The 16639-nt window shown below is 37.1% G+C and overlaps 1 protein-coding gene across 1 annotated transcript in view; it reads right to left on the reverse strand.

The window, feature by feature from the left end:
- Window positions 1-985: 985 nt before the first annotated feature.
- Window positions 986-16639, reverse strand: part of st6galnac3 (ST6 (alpha-N-acetyl-neuraminyl-2,3-beta-galactosyl-1,3)-N-acetylgalactosaminide alpha-2,6-sialyltransferase 3) — a 111675-nt gene continuing 96021 nt past the window's right edge. Inside the window, exons 4-5 of the mRNA XM_051126868.1 lie at window positions 11825-11932; window positions 986-4169 (exon numbers count right to left, since the gene is read on the reverse strand). Coding sequence (XP_050982825.1) covers window positions 3980-4169; window positions 11825-11932 — 298 coding nt within the window. The 3' untranslated portion in view covers window positions 986-3979. The remainder of the gene's footprint in view (window positions 4170-11824; window positions 11933-16639) is intronic.

Here is a 16639-nt window from a genome sequence, read left to right on the forward strand (position 1 = left end):
AAGGCGGGGATTATGCTAATTGTGAATGAGCGTACACGAGCGCCCTATTTATGAATGATTGGAATTCATTAACATACACATTTAACTATCAAATCGGACGTTTACAAAGCATTTGTGAATCCGGAGGAGAATTTTTGGGAAGGTCTGTTTTACGCACAGATAACTCAGAATTTACTCATATATTTACGCAAGTTTCATGAATGAGGCCCATTGTTTGTATTTCAGTATAAAAATTATTTTAAAAGCTGAGACCTTGTTTTATTTTAAAAAGTACTAAAAGCACAAAGCTTATTGCTATTGGGAAGCTGGCGCACTACAAATAACTAATGCAATTGAAGACATGAAATATTATTTCCAAGCATACTGTCCCTGCAAGTATGACATATCGCATGATTTCTGCCACATATTCAAATCAATTCCGGTGGCCTGGCAACTTCTCCCGTTGCTCCCAATCCAGGCCATTTGCATGTGCAGGCTATACTCTCAAAATATTACAACTTTAGTTTCTACTATTTAATTTTTAAAACATTTTGACTTTAATCTCAAAACATTTCAACTTTATTCTCGTAATTTTGACTTTATTCTTGAAAAATTTAAACTTTATTCTCATAATTTCAACTTTATTCTCGAAACATTTCGACTTTACTCTGGAAATTTTGACTTTATTTTTGAAACATCTCAACTTTATTCTTGAAACATTTTGACTTTATTCTCGAAATTTTGACTTTATTCTCGAAACATTTCAACTTTATTCTCATAATTTTGCTTTACTGTCAAAATATTTCAACTTTATTCTCAAAATATTATGACTTTAATCAGCATTTTAGTTTTTTTATGTGGCAGTAAAAAGTCACACTTAAACATTTCTTATCAATGATGAAAACAGTTGTGCTGCTTAATGTTTTCATTTAAAAAACATTTTAAATTTTCTTTTGATCAATTAAAAGACTCCTTGCTGAATAAGTGTTAATTTCTTTCCAAAAAAAAAAAAAAAAAAAAAAAACAGTTATGTAATTATTATTATTATTATTATTATTATTATATTTCATCTTGCTTTAAGTGTAAACAAAACCACATGAGGTTTAACAGAAGAAAAACATTGAAAATAAGCAAAATTTGGAAAATAATTATCCTACAGTGTTTAGTTTCTTCAGTGAATGTATATGGTGTTTGTCTTAGATTATATTTTTAAGGGAAAACAAGAAAGAAAAAAAAAAAAACAACAACTGCTAAACAAAAAGATTTTTGCATTGTCCACATACTTTTGGTCATGAAGTGCATATCATGAGAACATCAAGTATGACTGAGCCTTGAACAACAGAAGCTAAAGTCAAAAATACATTGAAGAGTGAAAGTGCCATTTCTTGACCAGCTCTGTTTTATGTCACATGGTGAACAAAATCAATACAAGAGGCCAGGAAATGACGATCCTGGGTCAGCACTCTGAGAAATTGAGCTGACATCAATTGTTTTAATGAACAGGTTGGCCAGAGGAGTGAGCAGTATCTCATCAAAGTGCTCCAGCACTGGCGCCTGCTTTCCATTCTGCGTATCGGTCTCATATTCTCATGCCGTATATAATTCTCTCTTCACACAGCCAGTGCATCCAGTCTATCTTTTTCTCCAGGGAAAAAACTGTGACGGTGCTCACACAATGTCGCAGTGCTGGTCAAACATGCACAGAGTGGTGCATTAGAAGAGAAAGGCTGTCCGGGCTGAGCTGCCAGATGATGTCAGAATCACAAGCTGATACGGAAACGTGTTACTTACAGTATCGGCAATGATTAATGTTCTCGGTATACATGCAAAAAGAGTGTACGCTGTGTTTGATGGGGAAAAAAAATCGACGTCAAGCGCAGCGGACGTCTCAAAGCAGTAGGGGAGCCCCAAGGGCGCTGCATTGTCTGCTGGTTTATATGATGCTACGACACTTAGCTACAGTAGCTGATCAAATTAGCCTGCTGATCTGACAACAGAGACGGTGTAGTTTCATCTCATGGGAATTCAGTATACTGAAAGGTGGTGGACAGGAGTGTCTTGTTTAAATAAGCAAATAAGGCATAAAAACTGAAGGGTAGGTTGCTTTGCAGAGTCAATATATGCTACACTTCATACAGGCACAGTCTTAACATCCGAATTCACTTATTCTGAATCGTTCCTCGAGTCTTTTGTCAACAGCAGACTTAGATATTGTAAGCAATGCTGCTTTCTTGTCATGGCACGTAACAACAGAATATCACTTTTTATATTCTACAGTCTCAGATCAACAAACACCTGGATTGTACTCATGTATTCTTTTGTTCAGGGAATAAATAAAAAATGGGGAATAATGCGTTCCTGAATGACCTATTAAGCAGTTCAAAGGATGAACTTTGAATGTTACATGTTTCCAAAGCGATGTCAGTGGTGTAGTGAAAAAATCTGTAGGATTTTGGGGTAATGATTTTTGGAAGTTTTGCATGAAAGTAAAACGTTTTACACTGACTGTTTTCCTAACATCTGTTGTCTACGAGACAAAAATAACCATAGTATAAAAAAAAAAAATGAAACTAGGGCCGGACGATATAGCAAATTTTCATGATTATGTTGCAGGCAATATAAAAATAAGCAGCACTGTGAATCATCACATTTAATGTGATTTTAATTTGGCTATTAGGTTTCCTGATTTAGAATCTGATTTAGTAGCATTACTAAATTCTAAATTCATTAGAGTTTGTAAGTTTAATTAATTTTTGCAATATTCTGATTCAGCTATTTGTTAGCTGAATTGGTTCAGATGATCAAATCATTAAAATGACTATCAAGTGGTGAAAAGCGTATTTTCACAAATAATCCAATGAACTGAATTGGCTACAGTGGCTGTTTATAAAAAATAAATTTAAATATACTGGTTTAGATGAATGATAACAATTAAATATCATTCTTCCTTGGGTTTATTCAGAGTAAAAAAAAAGAAAAAATCCTATACTTTACTTCTTTGCATTAATCATGTTGAATCTGATGGCTACAGTGGGTGTCAGAGTATGTGAGCGAAGCGGAGCGACAACAATTTCCCCTCTGCGCTCCAGACATTTTATAACCGCTCCGCTTCGGGTTCACCGTTTCCCGCTCCCGCTCCACTCCCCGCTCACTGATACCAGAAACACCGCTCCGCGTCTAAACTATTTCAGTGTGTTTGAAATACCACAGTTCTGTTCATAATGTATAATAAATTAAATAAATTATGGGTTGTTGTCATGAATTGTACTCGTGATGGGGCGATGCTGGAGTGCTCTGGGAGCGAGTAAAAACCACGACGCTCCGACTTTAAAAAATGTCCGCTCCTCACTCCATTAAAAATCACACCGCTCCCACTCTGCTCCGCTCACATACTCTGGTGGATGTTTAGTTGAAATGGTTTGTTAGAAAAAACATGACATGTGACACAGCAGTCTAAAAACTGGGTGCTCAAATTAAAAGTAGTTCAACTTGTAAAAAATGAATCTCTAAACGTAGATATTTTGCATTCCACTTTTTTGCGTCTCATGTTTTTAAATGCAAAAATGCAATCCCTAACCTATTTCAGAGCAAATATATAAATATATTTAAAATGCTGAAAAATATCAAGATGTCATTTTATAAATTATTTGGTATATCGGCCAGCCCTAAAGTGAACCTATAAGGTGATGAAAGCTAAAGCAAGGATGTGACGTTCTTTGTAGATTTTTTCTGCAATACGTGTGCTCTGAAAAAATACACTACTGATTGTCCAGATGAGTATAAAATGAGAACATGCAAAATCCACTATTTGATCACACTAGGATCAAGACGTCTCTTCATGGTCACAATGGGATACTTACTTCACTCAGACAACTGCCATTTGACATCGCAATTGGAATGATTCGTTTAGCCATTGCGTGTAAATTACTTTACGATGCAGGGGGAACGAGCCAACAGAGTTGTAGTATCAGGGGATATTCTGAAACAATGGGAGTCTTGGTCATGACAGCTGCCACTCCGGACTGAAAAACTTGATGGGGTGTGTCTTAGCCCACTTTGCAAACACAGCCTTCTCTGTGATGAACCGGTGGCCGCCGTAAGGGGCACTCTCGTGCAAGAGGTATTCGGCACATTCGTCACGACTTCCCGCTTCGTAGTAGTGGTACGGCACCTTCCTGTAGCCTTCTGATCTGAGATTTAAAAATAAATAAATGTTACTTTGTTATTCCATCACAATAAATCAGACTACGAAGTGCCATTTTCAGTACATTTTAAAAGGCATTTGCAATCTATTTTATTTCCGCATCACATATTTCTGAGTGGAACCAAAAAAACACCACAAAATAGAAAAACAAGGATGTTTTGCTCCGTAATGCACTGATGAATTGTGTACAATAAAGACCAGGAAGCCTGTAGCACTTTTGATGTTGTTGAAGCTTTAACCCATTGCTACTTTTTATTCAAAGACTGAGTGCTCTGAGTCCGTAAGGAGAACTCCCGTGGAGAAATGGCAGCTCAGAAGGCATTTTTTTCCCCCTCACAAATAGATTCAATTTTTCTCTCCCAGCAGCACCTGTTGAATTTTAATTACAAGAGATCCAGCGAGGTCAATTGCAACAACACTCAGCACATTATGCTAAAATAGATACTTCCCAGCTGAACTGCCTTTCATCAAAATGACTTTGTTGTAGCCACTGTTTTCTCATTTGCCAGTCTTTACAGGTGACTGGGAGTTGCTGTGAAATGAAAATTGCTCATTGTTTTGAAAGGGAGAGCGGAATGAATAAATGGCTGGGAAAACAGGCAATAATAGCTACTTTACAAACACGCTAATCACATCATCGCGCGCTTTGCTTATGTCTATCTGCAGCAGGGGGGGCGTGAGGTTGTTAAGGACACTATCATTAAAATGGAATCATAGTGTGAGCTTCATGGTAAAGGGGCTTATATGCTGCCAGTAAACTACTGAAACACAGTGTCAGGAGACATACATAACAGTGTGTTAGAAAACAAGACAACACAGAATATTTTGCCATTTTTGGCAACAATTTATTGCGGGAATAATGCCCAAAGGACTTTTTTTTTATTCTTTTTAAAGGAGAAGTCCACTTCCAAAACAAAGATTCACATATAATGCACTCACCCCCTTGTCATCCAAGATATTCATGTCTTTCTTTCGTCAGTTGTAAAGATGTTTTTTGAGGAAAACATTTCTGCATTTTTCTTCACATAATGGACTGATATGGTGCCCCGATTTTGAACTTCCAAAATGCAGTTTAAATGCGGCTTCAAACGATCCCAGATGTAGTTGTAAACGATCCCAGCCAAGGAAGAAGGGTCTTATCTAGCGAAACGATCAGTTATTTTCATTAAAAAAATACTATTTAAATACTTTTTAATCCCAAACGCTTGTCTTGCCTTTCTCTCCCTGAACTCTGTGTATTCTGACTCAAGACAGTTAGGGTATGTCAAAAAACTCCAAACGTATTTTCTCCCTCAACTTCAAAAATCATTTCAAAATCATCCTACATCGCTGCAGAAGTACCGACCCAGTCTTTGCAAAGCGAACATGCAAAGAAGATCAAACACCCTTAGCAAAAAAGGTAAAACAGCGATATAAGATGAACCGGAACAAAAACAGTCCAGGCAGAGACAAGACAAGCATTTGACATTAAAATGTTTATAAATTGTATTATTTGTATTAAAATAACCGATTGTTACACTACATAAGACCCTTCTTTCTCAGCTGGGATTGTTTACAACTGCATTTGGGATCGTTTGAAGCCGCACTTAAACTGCATATTGGAAGTTCAAAATCGGGGCACCATATCAGTCCATTATATGGAGAAAAAATGCTGAAATGTTTTCCTCAAAAAACATAATTTCTTTACCACTGAAGAAAGAAAGACATGAACATCTTGGATGACAAGTGGGTGAGTAAATTATTTGTAAATTGTTGTTCTGGAAGTGGACTTCTCCTTTAAAGAGATGAAAATTACACCATGATTTACTCACCCTCAAGCCATCCTAGTAGGGCTGTGCCGATAGACGATAGCATCGTGTATCGATGATAGTCAGAGTTTACGGCTGTTGCTGATGCCTTTGACGACTGCAAGACGATTATTATTATTATCCAGCAAAAATAGACTAGGTGCCTAACTTTAGCAATGCAGTGCAGGGAGCCGTTTCTGGGGCGCTTCAGAAACTTGCAGCGAGGGGGCTGGTATAAACACAATAGCACAAATCACAGTGAGCGGGAGGAGGTGTTTCGGGTAGGAAGCATGCAATCTGTAATAGCGTGCAGTTGCTGACGCTCACGAAAGCGTGAAGTCATTTTCTTATGCACGCTGTTTTTTCAGGTTTTCAGGCTTTCTTCTTTCAGATAAATACAGTAGGAGTTATATTGAAAAATGTCCTGGCTCTTGTACTCTTTTTTAATGGCAGTAAATGGTGGTCGAGATTTTGAAGCAAAATTAAGTGCGTCCATCCATCATAAAAAGTACTCCACATGGCTTTGGGGTGTTTAAGGGGTCATCGGATGCCCATTTTCCACAAGTTTATATGATTCTTTAGGGTCTTAATGAAAAGTCTATTATATACTTTGGTTAAAAATTCTCAATGGTAGTGTAAAACAACACCCTTTTTCCTTGTCAAAATGAGCTCTGCAAAAATCATCCTGTTCTGGTCGAGGTTGCTTTAAATGTTAATGAGCTCTGCTTGCCCTGCCCCTCTCTTCTCTCTGTGGAGTGATGAGCCTGTTTACTTTAGCCGGGTTTAGCTGCTAAACTTGCTAACTAGCACGTTATTAGGAAAGGCAATTGCAAAGATTCATAAAAAAAACCCTTATACTCACTTCTGATGTAAGTGAAGCTGGATCACGAATGATTAGAACGAACATAGACGGATATGTGTAGATCGGGAGGTGCATTCCATTCACAACCAAAAAAAAATCCACTGCATCTTCAGCGGCTCAGATGTCGGGAGTAAATGACGACCACTATGTTCATTATTACATCAAGCAACACAACACCTCAATCGCTCAATCTGAGATATTCTTGTCTAACTTACATCCTTGCTCTGGCATCAAAACAATGGAGGTCAGACTGTTACAGCTGATCTGAGGTAAGACGCTCATGTCAATCAACTATCGTGGGAGTGGCCTCTGCCAGTGTGATGCCACAACGACAGGCATCTGAGAATAGCTCGATTTGAAAAAGGGGATATTATTTTTACAGATTCATTAAAAACCACTGTAGATGTTATAAATACACTGCCAACACACATTTATGTTCAAACAACATGTAAAAGTGAACTTTGCATCCGATGACCTCTTTAATAAAGGCTTTCAAAAGTGAAGTGATGTGTTTGTGTAAGAAAAATATCCATATTTAAAACTTCATAAACCATAATCTCTAGCTTCCGCCAACTGTCGTAATCACATTCATGAGAAAGTGGCGTGGTGGGAAGTGATGATCCAAAAAAGTGCAGAGGAGAGAGCAAAACAAAACACCACTCATAAATTAGTACAAAATGAGGATTTGTTAAAAACCACAACAACAAAACAAATGTCAGAGGATTTCAATATAAGCCAAATTAGACTGGTTTTCCTTTGCTGTAAACAAAGCAAGGTTCTCGCGAGACTAGCATATTCTCACCAGAGCTAACGCTACTCTTTTGTGATCTGCGGGAACACCACCCTCTCGTGAACGTGCATATTACTGGAATATAGAAAAGATTATGGTTTATAAAGTTTTAAATATGAATATTTTTCTTATATAAATGCATCGATTCACTTTCAGAAGGATTTTTTTAACCCCTCGAAGCTATGTGGAGTACTTTTTAGGATGAATGGATGCACTTTGTTTTGCTTCAAAATCTCAACACCCATTCACTGCCGTTATAAAGCTTGGAAGGGCCAGGACATTTTTTAATATAACTTCACTTGTATTTGTCTTAAAGAAGAAAGCCATATATGAGGGTTAATAAATCATGGAGTAACTCTCATTTTGGGGTGAATTAAATTAAAACTTTTACCTTCCTCGTTGAAAAAAATACAAGTAAATAAAACAATAACACTATTAAAAAGAGTGTTTCCGATATGATCAGCTAAATACTAGGAACATGACTACTTTTTTCACTTTTTGAATTTTAGTCAGTGTAGTGTGTGTGTTTAGGCATAAAAAAGTTCTACAAAGTTACAAATCTCAAAGTCCACTCCAAAGGGAGATATTTCATTTTTAAAAAAATCCCCCGAACGGTTCGTTTGAACTACAGCGTTGTTTTCCAGGTTTGTGATTTCACAAAGCAGCCCATTAGAATGTCATTAAAATAAATCCCACCTATGGAAATTCAAATAGTTGGGGGGTGGGGAAGGGACAAGGTGGGGGATTAGAACACTTGGTTGTGTGCATCAGACAATACGATGATGAAGACGAAGTGCTGCTGTAGCACAGGGTTGTTCCGATAGACGATAGTATCGTGTATCGACGATAGTCAGAGATAGCGCTTTTGACGATAGCAAGACGATTATTCTGCAAAGGCAAAAGACCTTAACTTGCTAGAGTGTGAAAATGAGAAAAAATGACTTTAAAGTTTTTTATTTGTCCAGCCAAATTAATTATAGGTAGGACACTGGAAATTTGGCAATTAGATGTTTGAGTAATGAAAATTATCTACATTAAAAAATTGTGAGCTCAAACTTGATTTTTACCCCTATTTCAAAGTTAATGTACTCTGCCTTTGCAGTGTCTGCAAAAAGTGAGAAGTCAAACCAAGGCAAAAGGCAGTAACTTTCTCTGTGTACCACTAGAGGGAGCCTGAGTACCACTACTGGTACTCATACCACACTTTGCTATGCTCAGTAACGTAAGAGAGCGCTAGACATAGCATAATTGCTTTTATATTGACTTGAATGAAATAGCCTAACCTAAAAGAATGACTTGTGGACTGATGTGAATGCCAGCAAGCAGGAATGGCCAGAATGCTTGTGGATTGATTTTATCGGGTTACGATAAAAAGAAAAGGTAGGATATGGATTTAATTGATCATGCTACATGCATTTGATTCCACACACGTCCAACTAGAAGTGACAGCCTGCTGGATAATCTGCATTATAAAAAAGAAAAAAAAATCTTTAAAGATTATTCACGATTACATATTGTTGCCAAAATATCTCTGTACAGTGCGTTATTATATGGAGCTGTCTGGCCAATCACTATCTATCTAATTCGTTTGTCTAATGGCTCAGTGACAGATCAGATGTATAAAAGTATACAAGTTACGCCGTAATTAAAACGCGGTAGACTTTAATGGACAGTAAAACAAAGGCAGAACACTGTATAACTCTGAGTCGGTACTGTAACTTCATACTGACGTGCAGCTAAACAAAGGCAGAATGCCGTAACTCAATTTGAGTGTTCCAAGCAAAGTGAAAAAGTGGTAACTGGAATTATACGGTGTTTTCTCGGAAAAACAACTAAATTGACTCAAGAAACTTATACACATGATAAAGGATGTCTTGAATGTCCCAAAAATATCAATAACTAATTTTTGACCAAAATCAAAGTTATGGTATTTTGCCTTTGCACGGCAGTATTATTACTATTAGCCGCCAAAATGCGCCTAACTAGCCTGACGCTTCAATGAGCCGTGAAGGCGGCTGGTATAAACACAAGATCAGCTCCGGTAGCCACGTCTGAGCCGTAACGCACTGCAGACGTGTGCAGTATAGGGGGTCAAAACACGTGCCAAGGCGTGGCTGGTAGAAACACAAGCACTGACTACTAGAGTGGCCGCATCAGATTTCCGCATTTCTGTAGCTGCTTTTTGAATAACTAAGGAAATGTAAGCATTATAATTAGTGACTTACAATGTTTTTATTCAATTGTCATTTTAAATACAAATGAAGCTGGTTTTGGGCAATGAAACTAAGTTTGTAAATAATTAAATAAACTGACAATAGGACAATATGAAAATTAAGCATATTGCCCTACTATACAACTATAACAGAGAAGACAGAACTTGCTGCTTTGGCAAGGGGCGTGGCAGTACTGAAATGCCGTCTAAGCTGTTCGCCAATCACAACGCACTGGGACAGCTAACCAATCTCGAAACATTTTGTTTTTTAAAAGGCGGGCCTTCATCAAACCCAAAAATAATCAAGACATTTGTGCCTGGCTGGGGAGAAAGGTATCATTAATATTTAATTTTCATTTATCATAATACTTCTGATTTAATTAATCTGGAATAAATTTTATATCATAGTCTGTCTAAATGTTTAATACTGATTGTCTGGAAGTGCAGTAAAAACGTAGGTAAAATAAGTACGGAAATTAACAAAATGAACACTTATTTTTATGCATCCTGTATGACTACTAGCAAGTGATCATGGTCAGTGATGAAAAGTAACGAAGACTGGTTGTCAGCCCCTAAGTGGCCACTCCCATGAAAATCTTTTAGGCTGTAAGGATATTTGAAATAAATGAAATCATACAGTTATGGACATCAGGGTTGCCAGGTTTTCACAACATAACCCACCCACATTTCAGAGGGGGTTTCCCAGTAAAAAAAAAAACGTGTTCCGGGGGGTAAAATAGATGTTTTTTTGCCGGGGTTCCCCTGGTAAAATTCGCATTCCAGGGGCTAAATATCATGTAATTTGGATGGCTTCAACCCGTGGACATTAAAAACAACCCGTGGCAACAGTGTTAAAGTAGACCAATTCCGCATGAAAACCACAGACTTGGCAACACCGACGGACATGTACTGTGATATGGACATGTTATGTAGTCAAGACCTCTCTAGAACTACTTTAGCCATACAAAAAATTCAAGATTCAACAGCCCTGCAGTATAAAAAAACATTATATGCACACCTAGCCGTGGATTATGCCTTACATGGCTGTAGAGTATTTCTACAATAACAAAGTAATTGAAAACCATTGCATTTGTGTTTTTTGATGCTAACTCCACACCATTAGGTGTCAGTACTAGTTGAATATTACATATCGGTTAGCGCAACATCAGCAAACAAAGGCTGCTTTTCGAAAACACATATAGTCTGAGGGGGTATTTTATTTGAATAAGCAAACGCTTTGTTGACTATGTGTGTAGTGTGAAGTAGTAGGTCATTCAGGAAGTCTTTGGCTACTGTTTTATGAATACTGTGAATCTGATCATACTACTCTTTTCACATACTGTTCTTTACATACTATATAGTATGTAATGTTGGATGCAGCCAAAAACTACTTGCATCTTGTATTGTAGGTTACGCCCTCCAAAGGTCACATCTGCTGGCTGCATACTTCATGCAAGATGTCTCATTTCAGAAAAGTAATAATTGCAAAGTGAACTGTTATTTCTTTCTTAGAAATGTAATGGTTACTTTTCTAAAATGAGGCAGCTTCAATGACATACATGACCAATAAATGTAACCTCCGGAGAACGCAGCCTTCAAAGTGAGACAGAGCTACTGAATGCACTTTCAAATTAATGAACCAAATATAAAGGAAATATCACTATATGGAATGGAGCATAGCACCACTCCTATTATACAGCAAATCATACTGCTATTGTGTTATTTTACATTATGTAAAAATGTGTTCAGACCTTTTTTGGTGTTTAAGGTATGCTAAAACATATTGCAACATTACATGGTCTAAAATGAAAAATTTTGAAGTAAAGATATTTGTGTGTAGGTCTGTATTATGGCAAGGTGGACTATCCCCAGTGTTTAAATGAAACCCCACAGCACTGCTCTATCAGCTCTGCTGTCCTATTTCACTCTGGAAACAGGGGAAGCTTCTTTAAAGCCCATTGTCAAGTGATAGATTGCATGTCAGTCTTACTTGCAGTACGTGTCATTGATCATGCCGTAGACTCGGATCTCCTTGCACATGTCCATGGCCAGAATGAGTGTGAACCAGCCGGTGCTGAGATACGACCCCGACTGAATCCTGCCAACATAAAATCATCATGTTATTTCGCCATGCATTTGTGTGATCTATATTCAAATGATTCACAATATAGCTTCCAAAAAATGCTGTGATATCTCTTTCAAAAGAAAAATAAAACACCTGTGTGTAGAACATAAACCGAGTGAACCTTATAGGTGAGGGTGACCAGGACTAACAAAATAGAAGCTGCTGTACTGTATGCAGAACCTGATTTTACCAAGTACGACATGTTCCTGGATCAACATCTTTGTTGACCCTGGAACAACATTGTGATTAACCAATCAGATCTGAAAAAAACAGTTTATAGTTTTTGTGAAGTTTAGGCTTACAATCAGTGATTTGTGCTTGTACATCATTTCCTCTGATTTTAGGGATTACTCATGGGTAAGGTTAGGTTTAGGTGTAGGGATGTGGTCAAGATAAAATTTGTGGATTAAAATGTTGCTCCAGGGTCAACAAAATATGTTGACCCAGGAACACATCTAACTCAGCAAAATCAGGACGTGTTGTACTGTATACAGAATAGAAGCATCTCCCTTCAAAGGTAAAACAGAATTAGCTTGCACAAAATTAAATCTCAAAATCAGAACTAAGATAAAGTAAATAAAGGCCCATCACACTTTAAGTGCACTTGTGCTCCCTTGCCTTATATAAAAGCACCTCCACAGACTTACTACCTCCACCACACAGTCCTGACGCTTATATTCTGTGCAACTTGAGCCTGTGAAACTCTCCCCCGCAGGGCTCAAGAAAATGGTCAATCATCAAGACATATTAGAGCACGTGGCCATTTAGAGAAGCTATTGGCACCTGTGGAAAAATCCATTTCCCAGGCGCTTTGTAAAGAACACTGGTTTCATCAGAAAGAGCAGACCTGCTTTCAAAGTACAGGCATTAATTCCCAGCCATCAACCCTCCTCTGCTCTCTGCAGCTTTAAATTTCCATTCATACAGTTTCTGAGACATTGTTCAGCTGAACACAACATCCCTTAATGACAGCTTCTCTGTTAGCTGGAAAACCTACAGGCATAGTTCAGACAAAAATGAAAATTCAAGCTTTATTTGCTCCATTTGCTGTTATTTTTTCCTGTGAAAAACAAAAGGAGAATTTTTAAAGAATGTTCATGCAGCTCTCAAAAACCTTAAGCAAACTCAAAAGGAAAACATCACAAAAACAGTCTGTACAACCTGTGCGCTATATTCCATGTATTCGAAAGCCATGAAATAGCTTTATCTGATGAACAAACAGGAATTTAAAACAAACAAAATTAATTAAATCTGTTCATTTACTCATTCTTAGGCTATCCATTGATGTAGGTAGTGTTGTCAAAAGTACTGACCGCAATACCATTTGGTACTGTAATTTTAAAAATGTTTCCTGCTAATATATGAGTGCTGTTGAGCGGGTTCTTAAACACCTCTGATTGACCAGAGTGTTCACACGCTCAACAGGCATGACTGTGATTGGCTACAATGATCATCACTTTATGATCTTCACCAAATGCTCAGTGAAGAGCATGAAGCGATGACAAACACTATGAATAATCAGCGGCATTTACGAACCTGCTCAACAGTGCTCAAATGTTAGCGGCAAATGGACTTTTTTAAAGTCACAGTATCGAATGGTATCATGATCAGTGCTTTTGACAACACTGCATGCACTGCAGTAAAGAAGATTTTTAGGTGAAACCACAATCCTTCATGATTTATAAAATGCAAGTCAATGGCTACCAGCATTTCAGAGTCAAAGGCAAAATGAATACTCATAGCTCCTATTGATGTATTTTAAGGTCTTATGAAGCAAAACGATTAGCTTGTGCAAGAAACTGAACATTATTTACTGGAGATTATTTACAATTGGATGAAAAGGTGGACCATCTGAAACAGTTTGCAGCTTGAGTAGTACAGTTAAACTCACTTTTGGATATGCCTGGCAAGCCACTCCTACTCAAAATGACTCCAAATGTCTCTTGTACTGCCAACTTTTTTTGCCAACTTTATTGTGCTCCAGTTCCTTCAACAGTCACTGAACTGAGGAAAACGTTCAGACGCAGACAAAAGAACTGAAAAGCTGCCGATAAAAGCATCTGTGAACGTAGCATGCAGGACAAAATGAATGTTTTTTTATGATTTCTCATGGTTTATGTAAAAAGGTGAGCTGATGCAGACTGCTTTATACACACATTTCACATTATTATTGAGTGTTTTATTAATTTAATTGCGTAAACGTGACATCATTTCATAACTACACAAACAAACTGCTAAATCTGTTATTTGAACCAGTTTACTGAAATAAACTCTCCGAAAAAACAATTTCCAGAAAAGAATCGAACTGCAGCATTTGTGTGAGGCTATGGATCAAAGGTAATAATGTTATAAATAATGTTCAGTTTCTTGCACAGACCCATCATTTTGCATCATAAGGTCTCAATATTTCGTCAGGAGCCACAGGTATTCATTTTGTGTTGCCTGATATGCTCTTTTTGACACTCAAGTGCCTGTAGCCAATGACTACACTTAAAAATAAAGGCTCTAAAGGGTTTTTTCTGCAGTGATGCCATAGAAGAACCATTTTTGGTTCCCCAAAGAACCTTTCAGTAAACAGTTCTTAACAACCATTTAGAAGAACATTTTAAAAATGCACAGAACCTTTTTGCCACTATAAAGAACCTTTTTCTGAATTTAAAAGGTTGTGTGGATGTTCAAGATTCTTCATGGAACTGTCAATGGCAATAAAGAACCCTTATTTTTTTAAGAGTGTAGCATATTATGAATCACCAAGAACCAAGGGTTTCAGCTTAAAATCCTCTGTACTGTTCTACATCTAGGAAGGCTTGAGGGTTAGCATATTAATAGTAAATTTAATTTTTGGGGGAACTATCCCTTGAAGTTGCTGAAAATTGACAGAAATTGAAGGTTGTTTCCCATACAAAGTTATCTTATAACTGCAGAAGACTTGAAATGCAGTGCACATGTCGTGCTACTTAATGCAAATAAAACATTTATGGTATTTTTATTGAACTTGATGGTCAAGATCTTAGTGGGCTTACTACATATTCAAAGTGAATAGTTAGGAGCTTTTACTTTCGTGAAATGCTTAAGCAAACTATGGCAAAAAATGTATGATGATATATTTTCAATGGATTTTCAAAATTAGCTTTGCTTAAGAAAACATGAAAATATACAATTACCGTTTTTTGTTTATTTGATTTACTCAAGTTCAGTTTGCATCAAATACAATTTGATTTTCAACAACTGAGATCTGGAAGCAACAGCACAGTTTCCCACTTGGATCTGCAATTCGCGGACAGCTTTATATATATTCCCTACAATTTATTAGTAAGCTTTATGTCACCACATCAAATGACAAAGGATTTTATAGCAGCCTTAATATTAATTAGCCGGTTCCTGAAACCATTCTCTCAAATAGCTTGGGTATGCAGAGCATTCACAGCTGAATGTCTCTGGTATATATGCGTATTTTGTCTTAGTATCTTTTGTCTTATACTTCAAACAAGTCTAACAGCACACAGTAAGACAAAATACAATTCAAGAGATGCTTCTTGAGTAAATATACCTTGTTTCAAAGATTTTCAGCTATTTTACCTTAAACATGAAGGATAGTTCAAAAGTAAATGTGTACTTTTATTTGATTTCTTTTTCTTTTTTACTGTATCCTTTTACTTTTTTTCTTTCTGTGTTGAAACGACATGTTTACCAGTAATGCACTTACAATGGAAGTACAGCTTACAGAGCAAGACATGGGAATAAACTTTCAAACAAACAATTTGGAATTTACAGCCACAAGACTCTGCCAACATTATACAATGCCACTAGTGTGATAGAACTGCTTACCAACCTTGCGGAAATGGAGAAGCACTGCTATTCTTTACCTAATTGATTTATCTTAACAGCTCATTTTTAATGTTGCGGTTCTGCTGACTAATACAGCTGAACATTGCTTCCCTAAGATGTTTTAAACTATTTCTTCCCTTGGGATGAGTTTTTCATTTAGCCAGAGGAGTATGGTAGAGTTGCCTAGCGCTCTTTGGCTGCGCCAATTTATCTTTGTGAGGGAACTAAGTACGGCCATTATTACCTGACACATTAAAGAAGACAGACAGTTCCTCCAAGCTAAGGTTGTGTTTACTTTCATTTCGGCAAGATCTATTAATAACCCCGAGGCTGTCAGCGGGTTGCTAGTAAATGATAGGCCTTTAGTAAGTGCACCAGCTCCTGTTCTTAAGTGGTTTTACCTGGTCAGCACCACCTCAATTTATCCAGCAGCAGCTAATGCAGCCATACCTGTTTTTAGTAAGGCTGTCAAGTAAATTAAAATTTTAAGATAATTAATTACACAATGTGCTGACTAATTAATCATAATATTCACAAATAAATCACACTCATTTTGGATGAGAAATTACCCCCTCAAAAGATCAGTTAAGTCATTATTGTGGCAGATGAGAAAAGCATTAAATAGAGTCTATAATATACTTTGGTTAAAAATTCTCAATTGTTGTGTAAAACAACACCCTTTTTCACCCAAAATCAGCTCCGCAAAAATCATCCTATTCTGGTCAAGGCTGCTTTAAATGCAAATGAGCTCTGCTCGTCCCGCCCCTCTCTTGTCTTTGTGAAGTGATGAGCCTGTTTACTTTAACCGCTAAAATCTTTTACTTCAGCCGCTAAACTTGGTGACTAGCACAT

Source organism: Labeo rohita, chromosome 2 (genome assembly GCF_022985175.1).
Source record: "Labeo rohita strain BAU-BD-2019 chromosome 2, IGBB_LRoh.1.0, whole genome shotgun sequence".
In the NCBI taxonomy this organism is placed as follows: domain Eukaryota; kingdom Metazoa; phylum Chordata; class Actinopteri; order Cypriniformes; family Cyprinidae; genus Labeo; species Labeo rohita.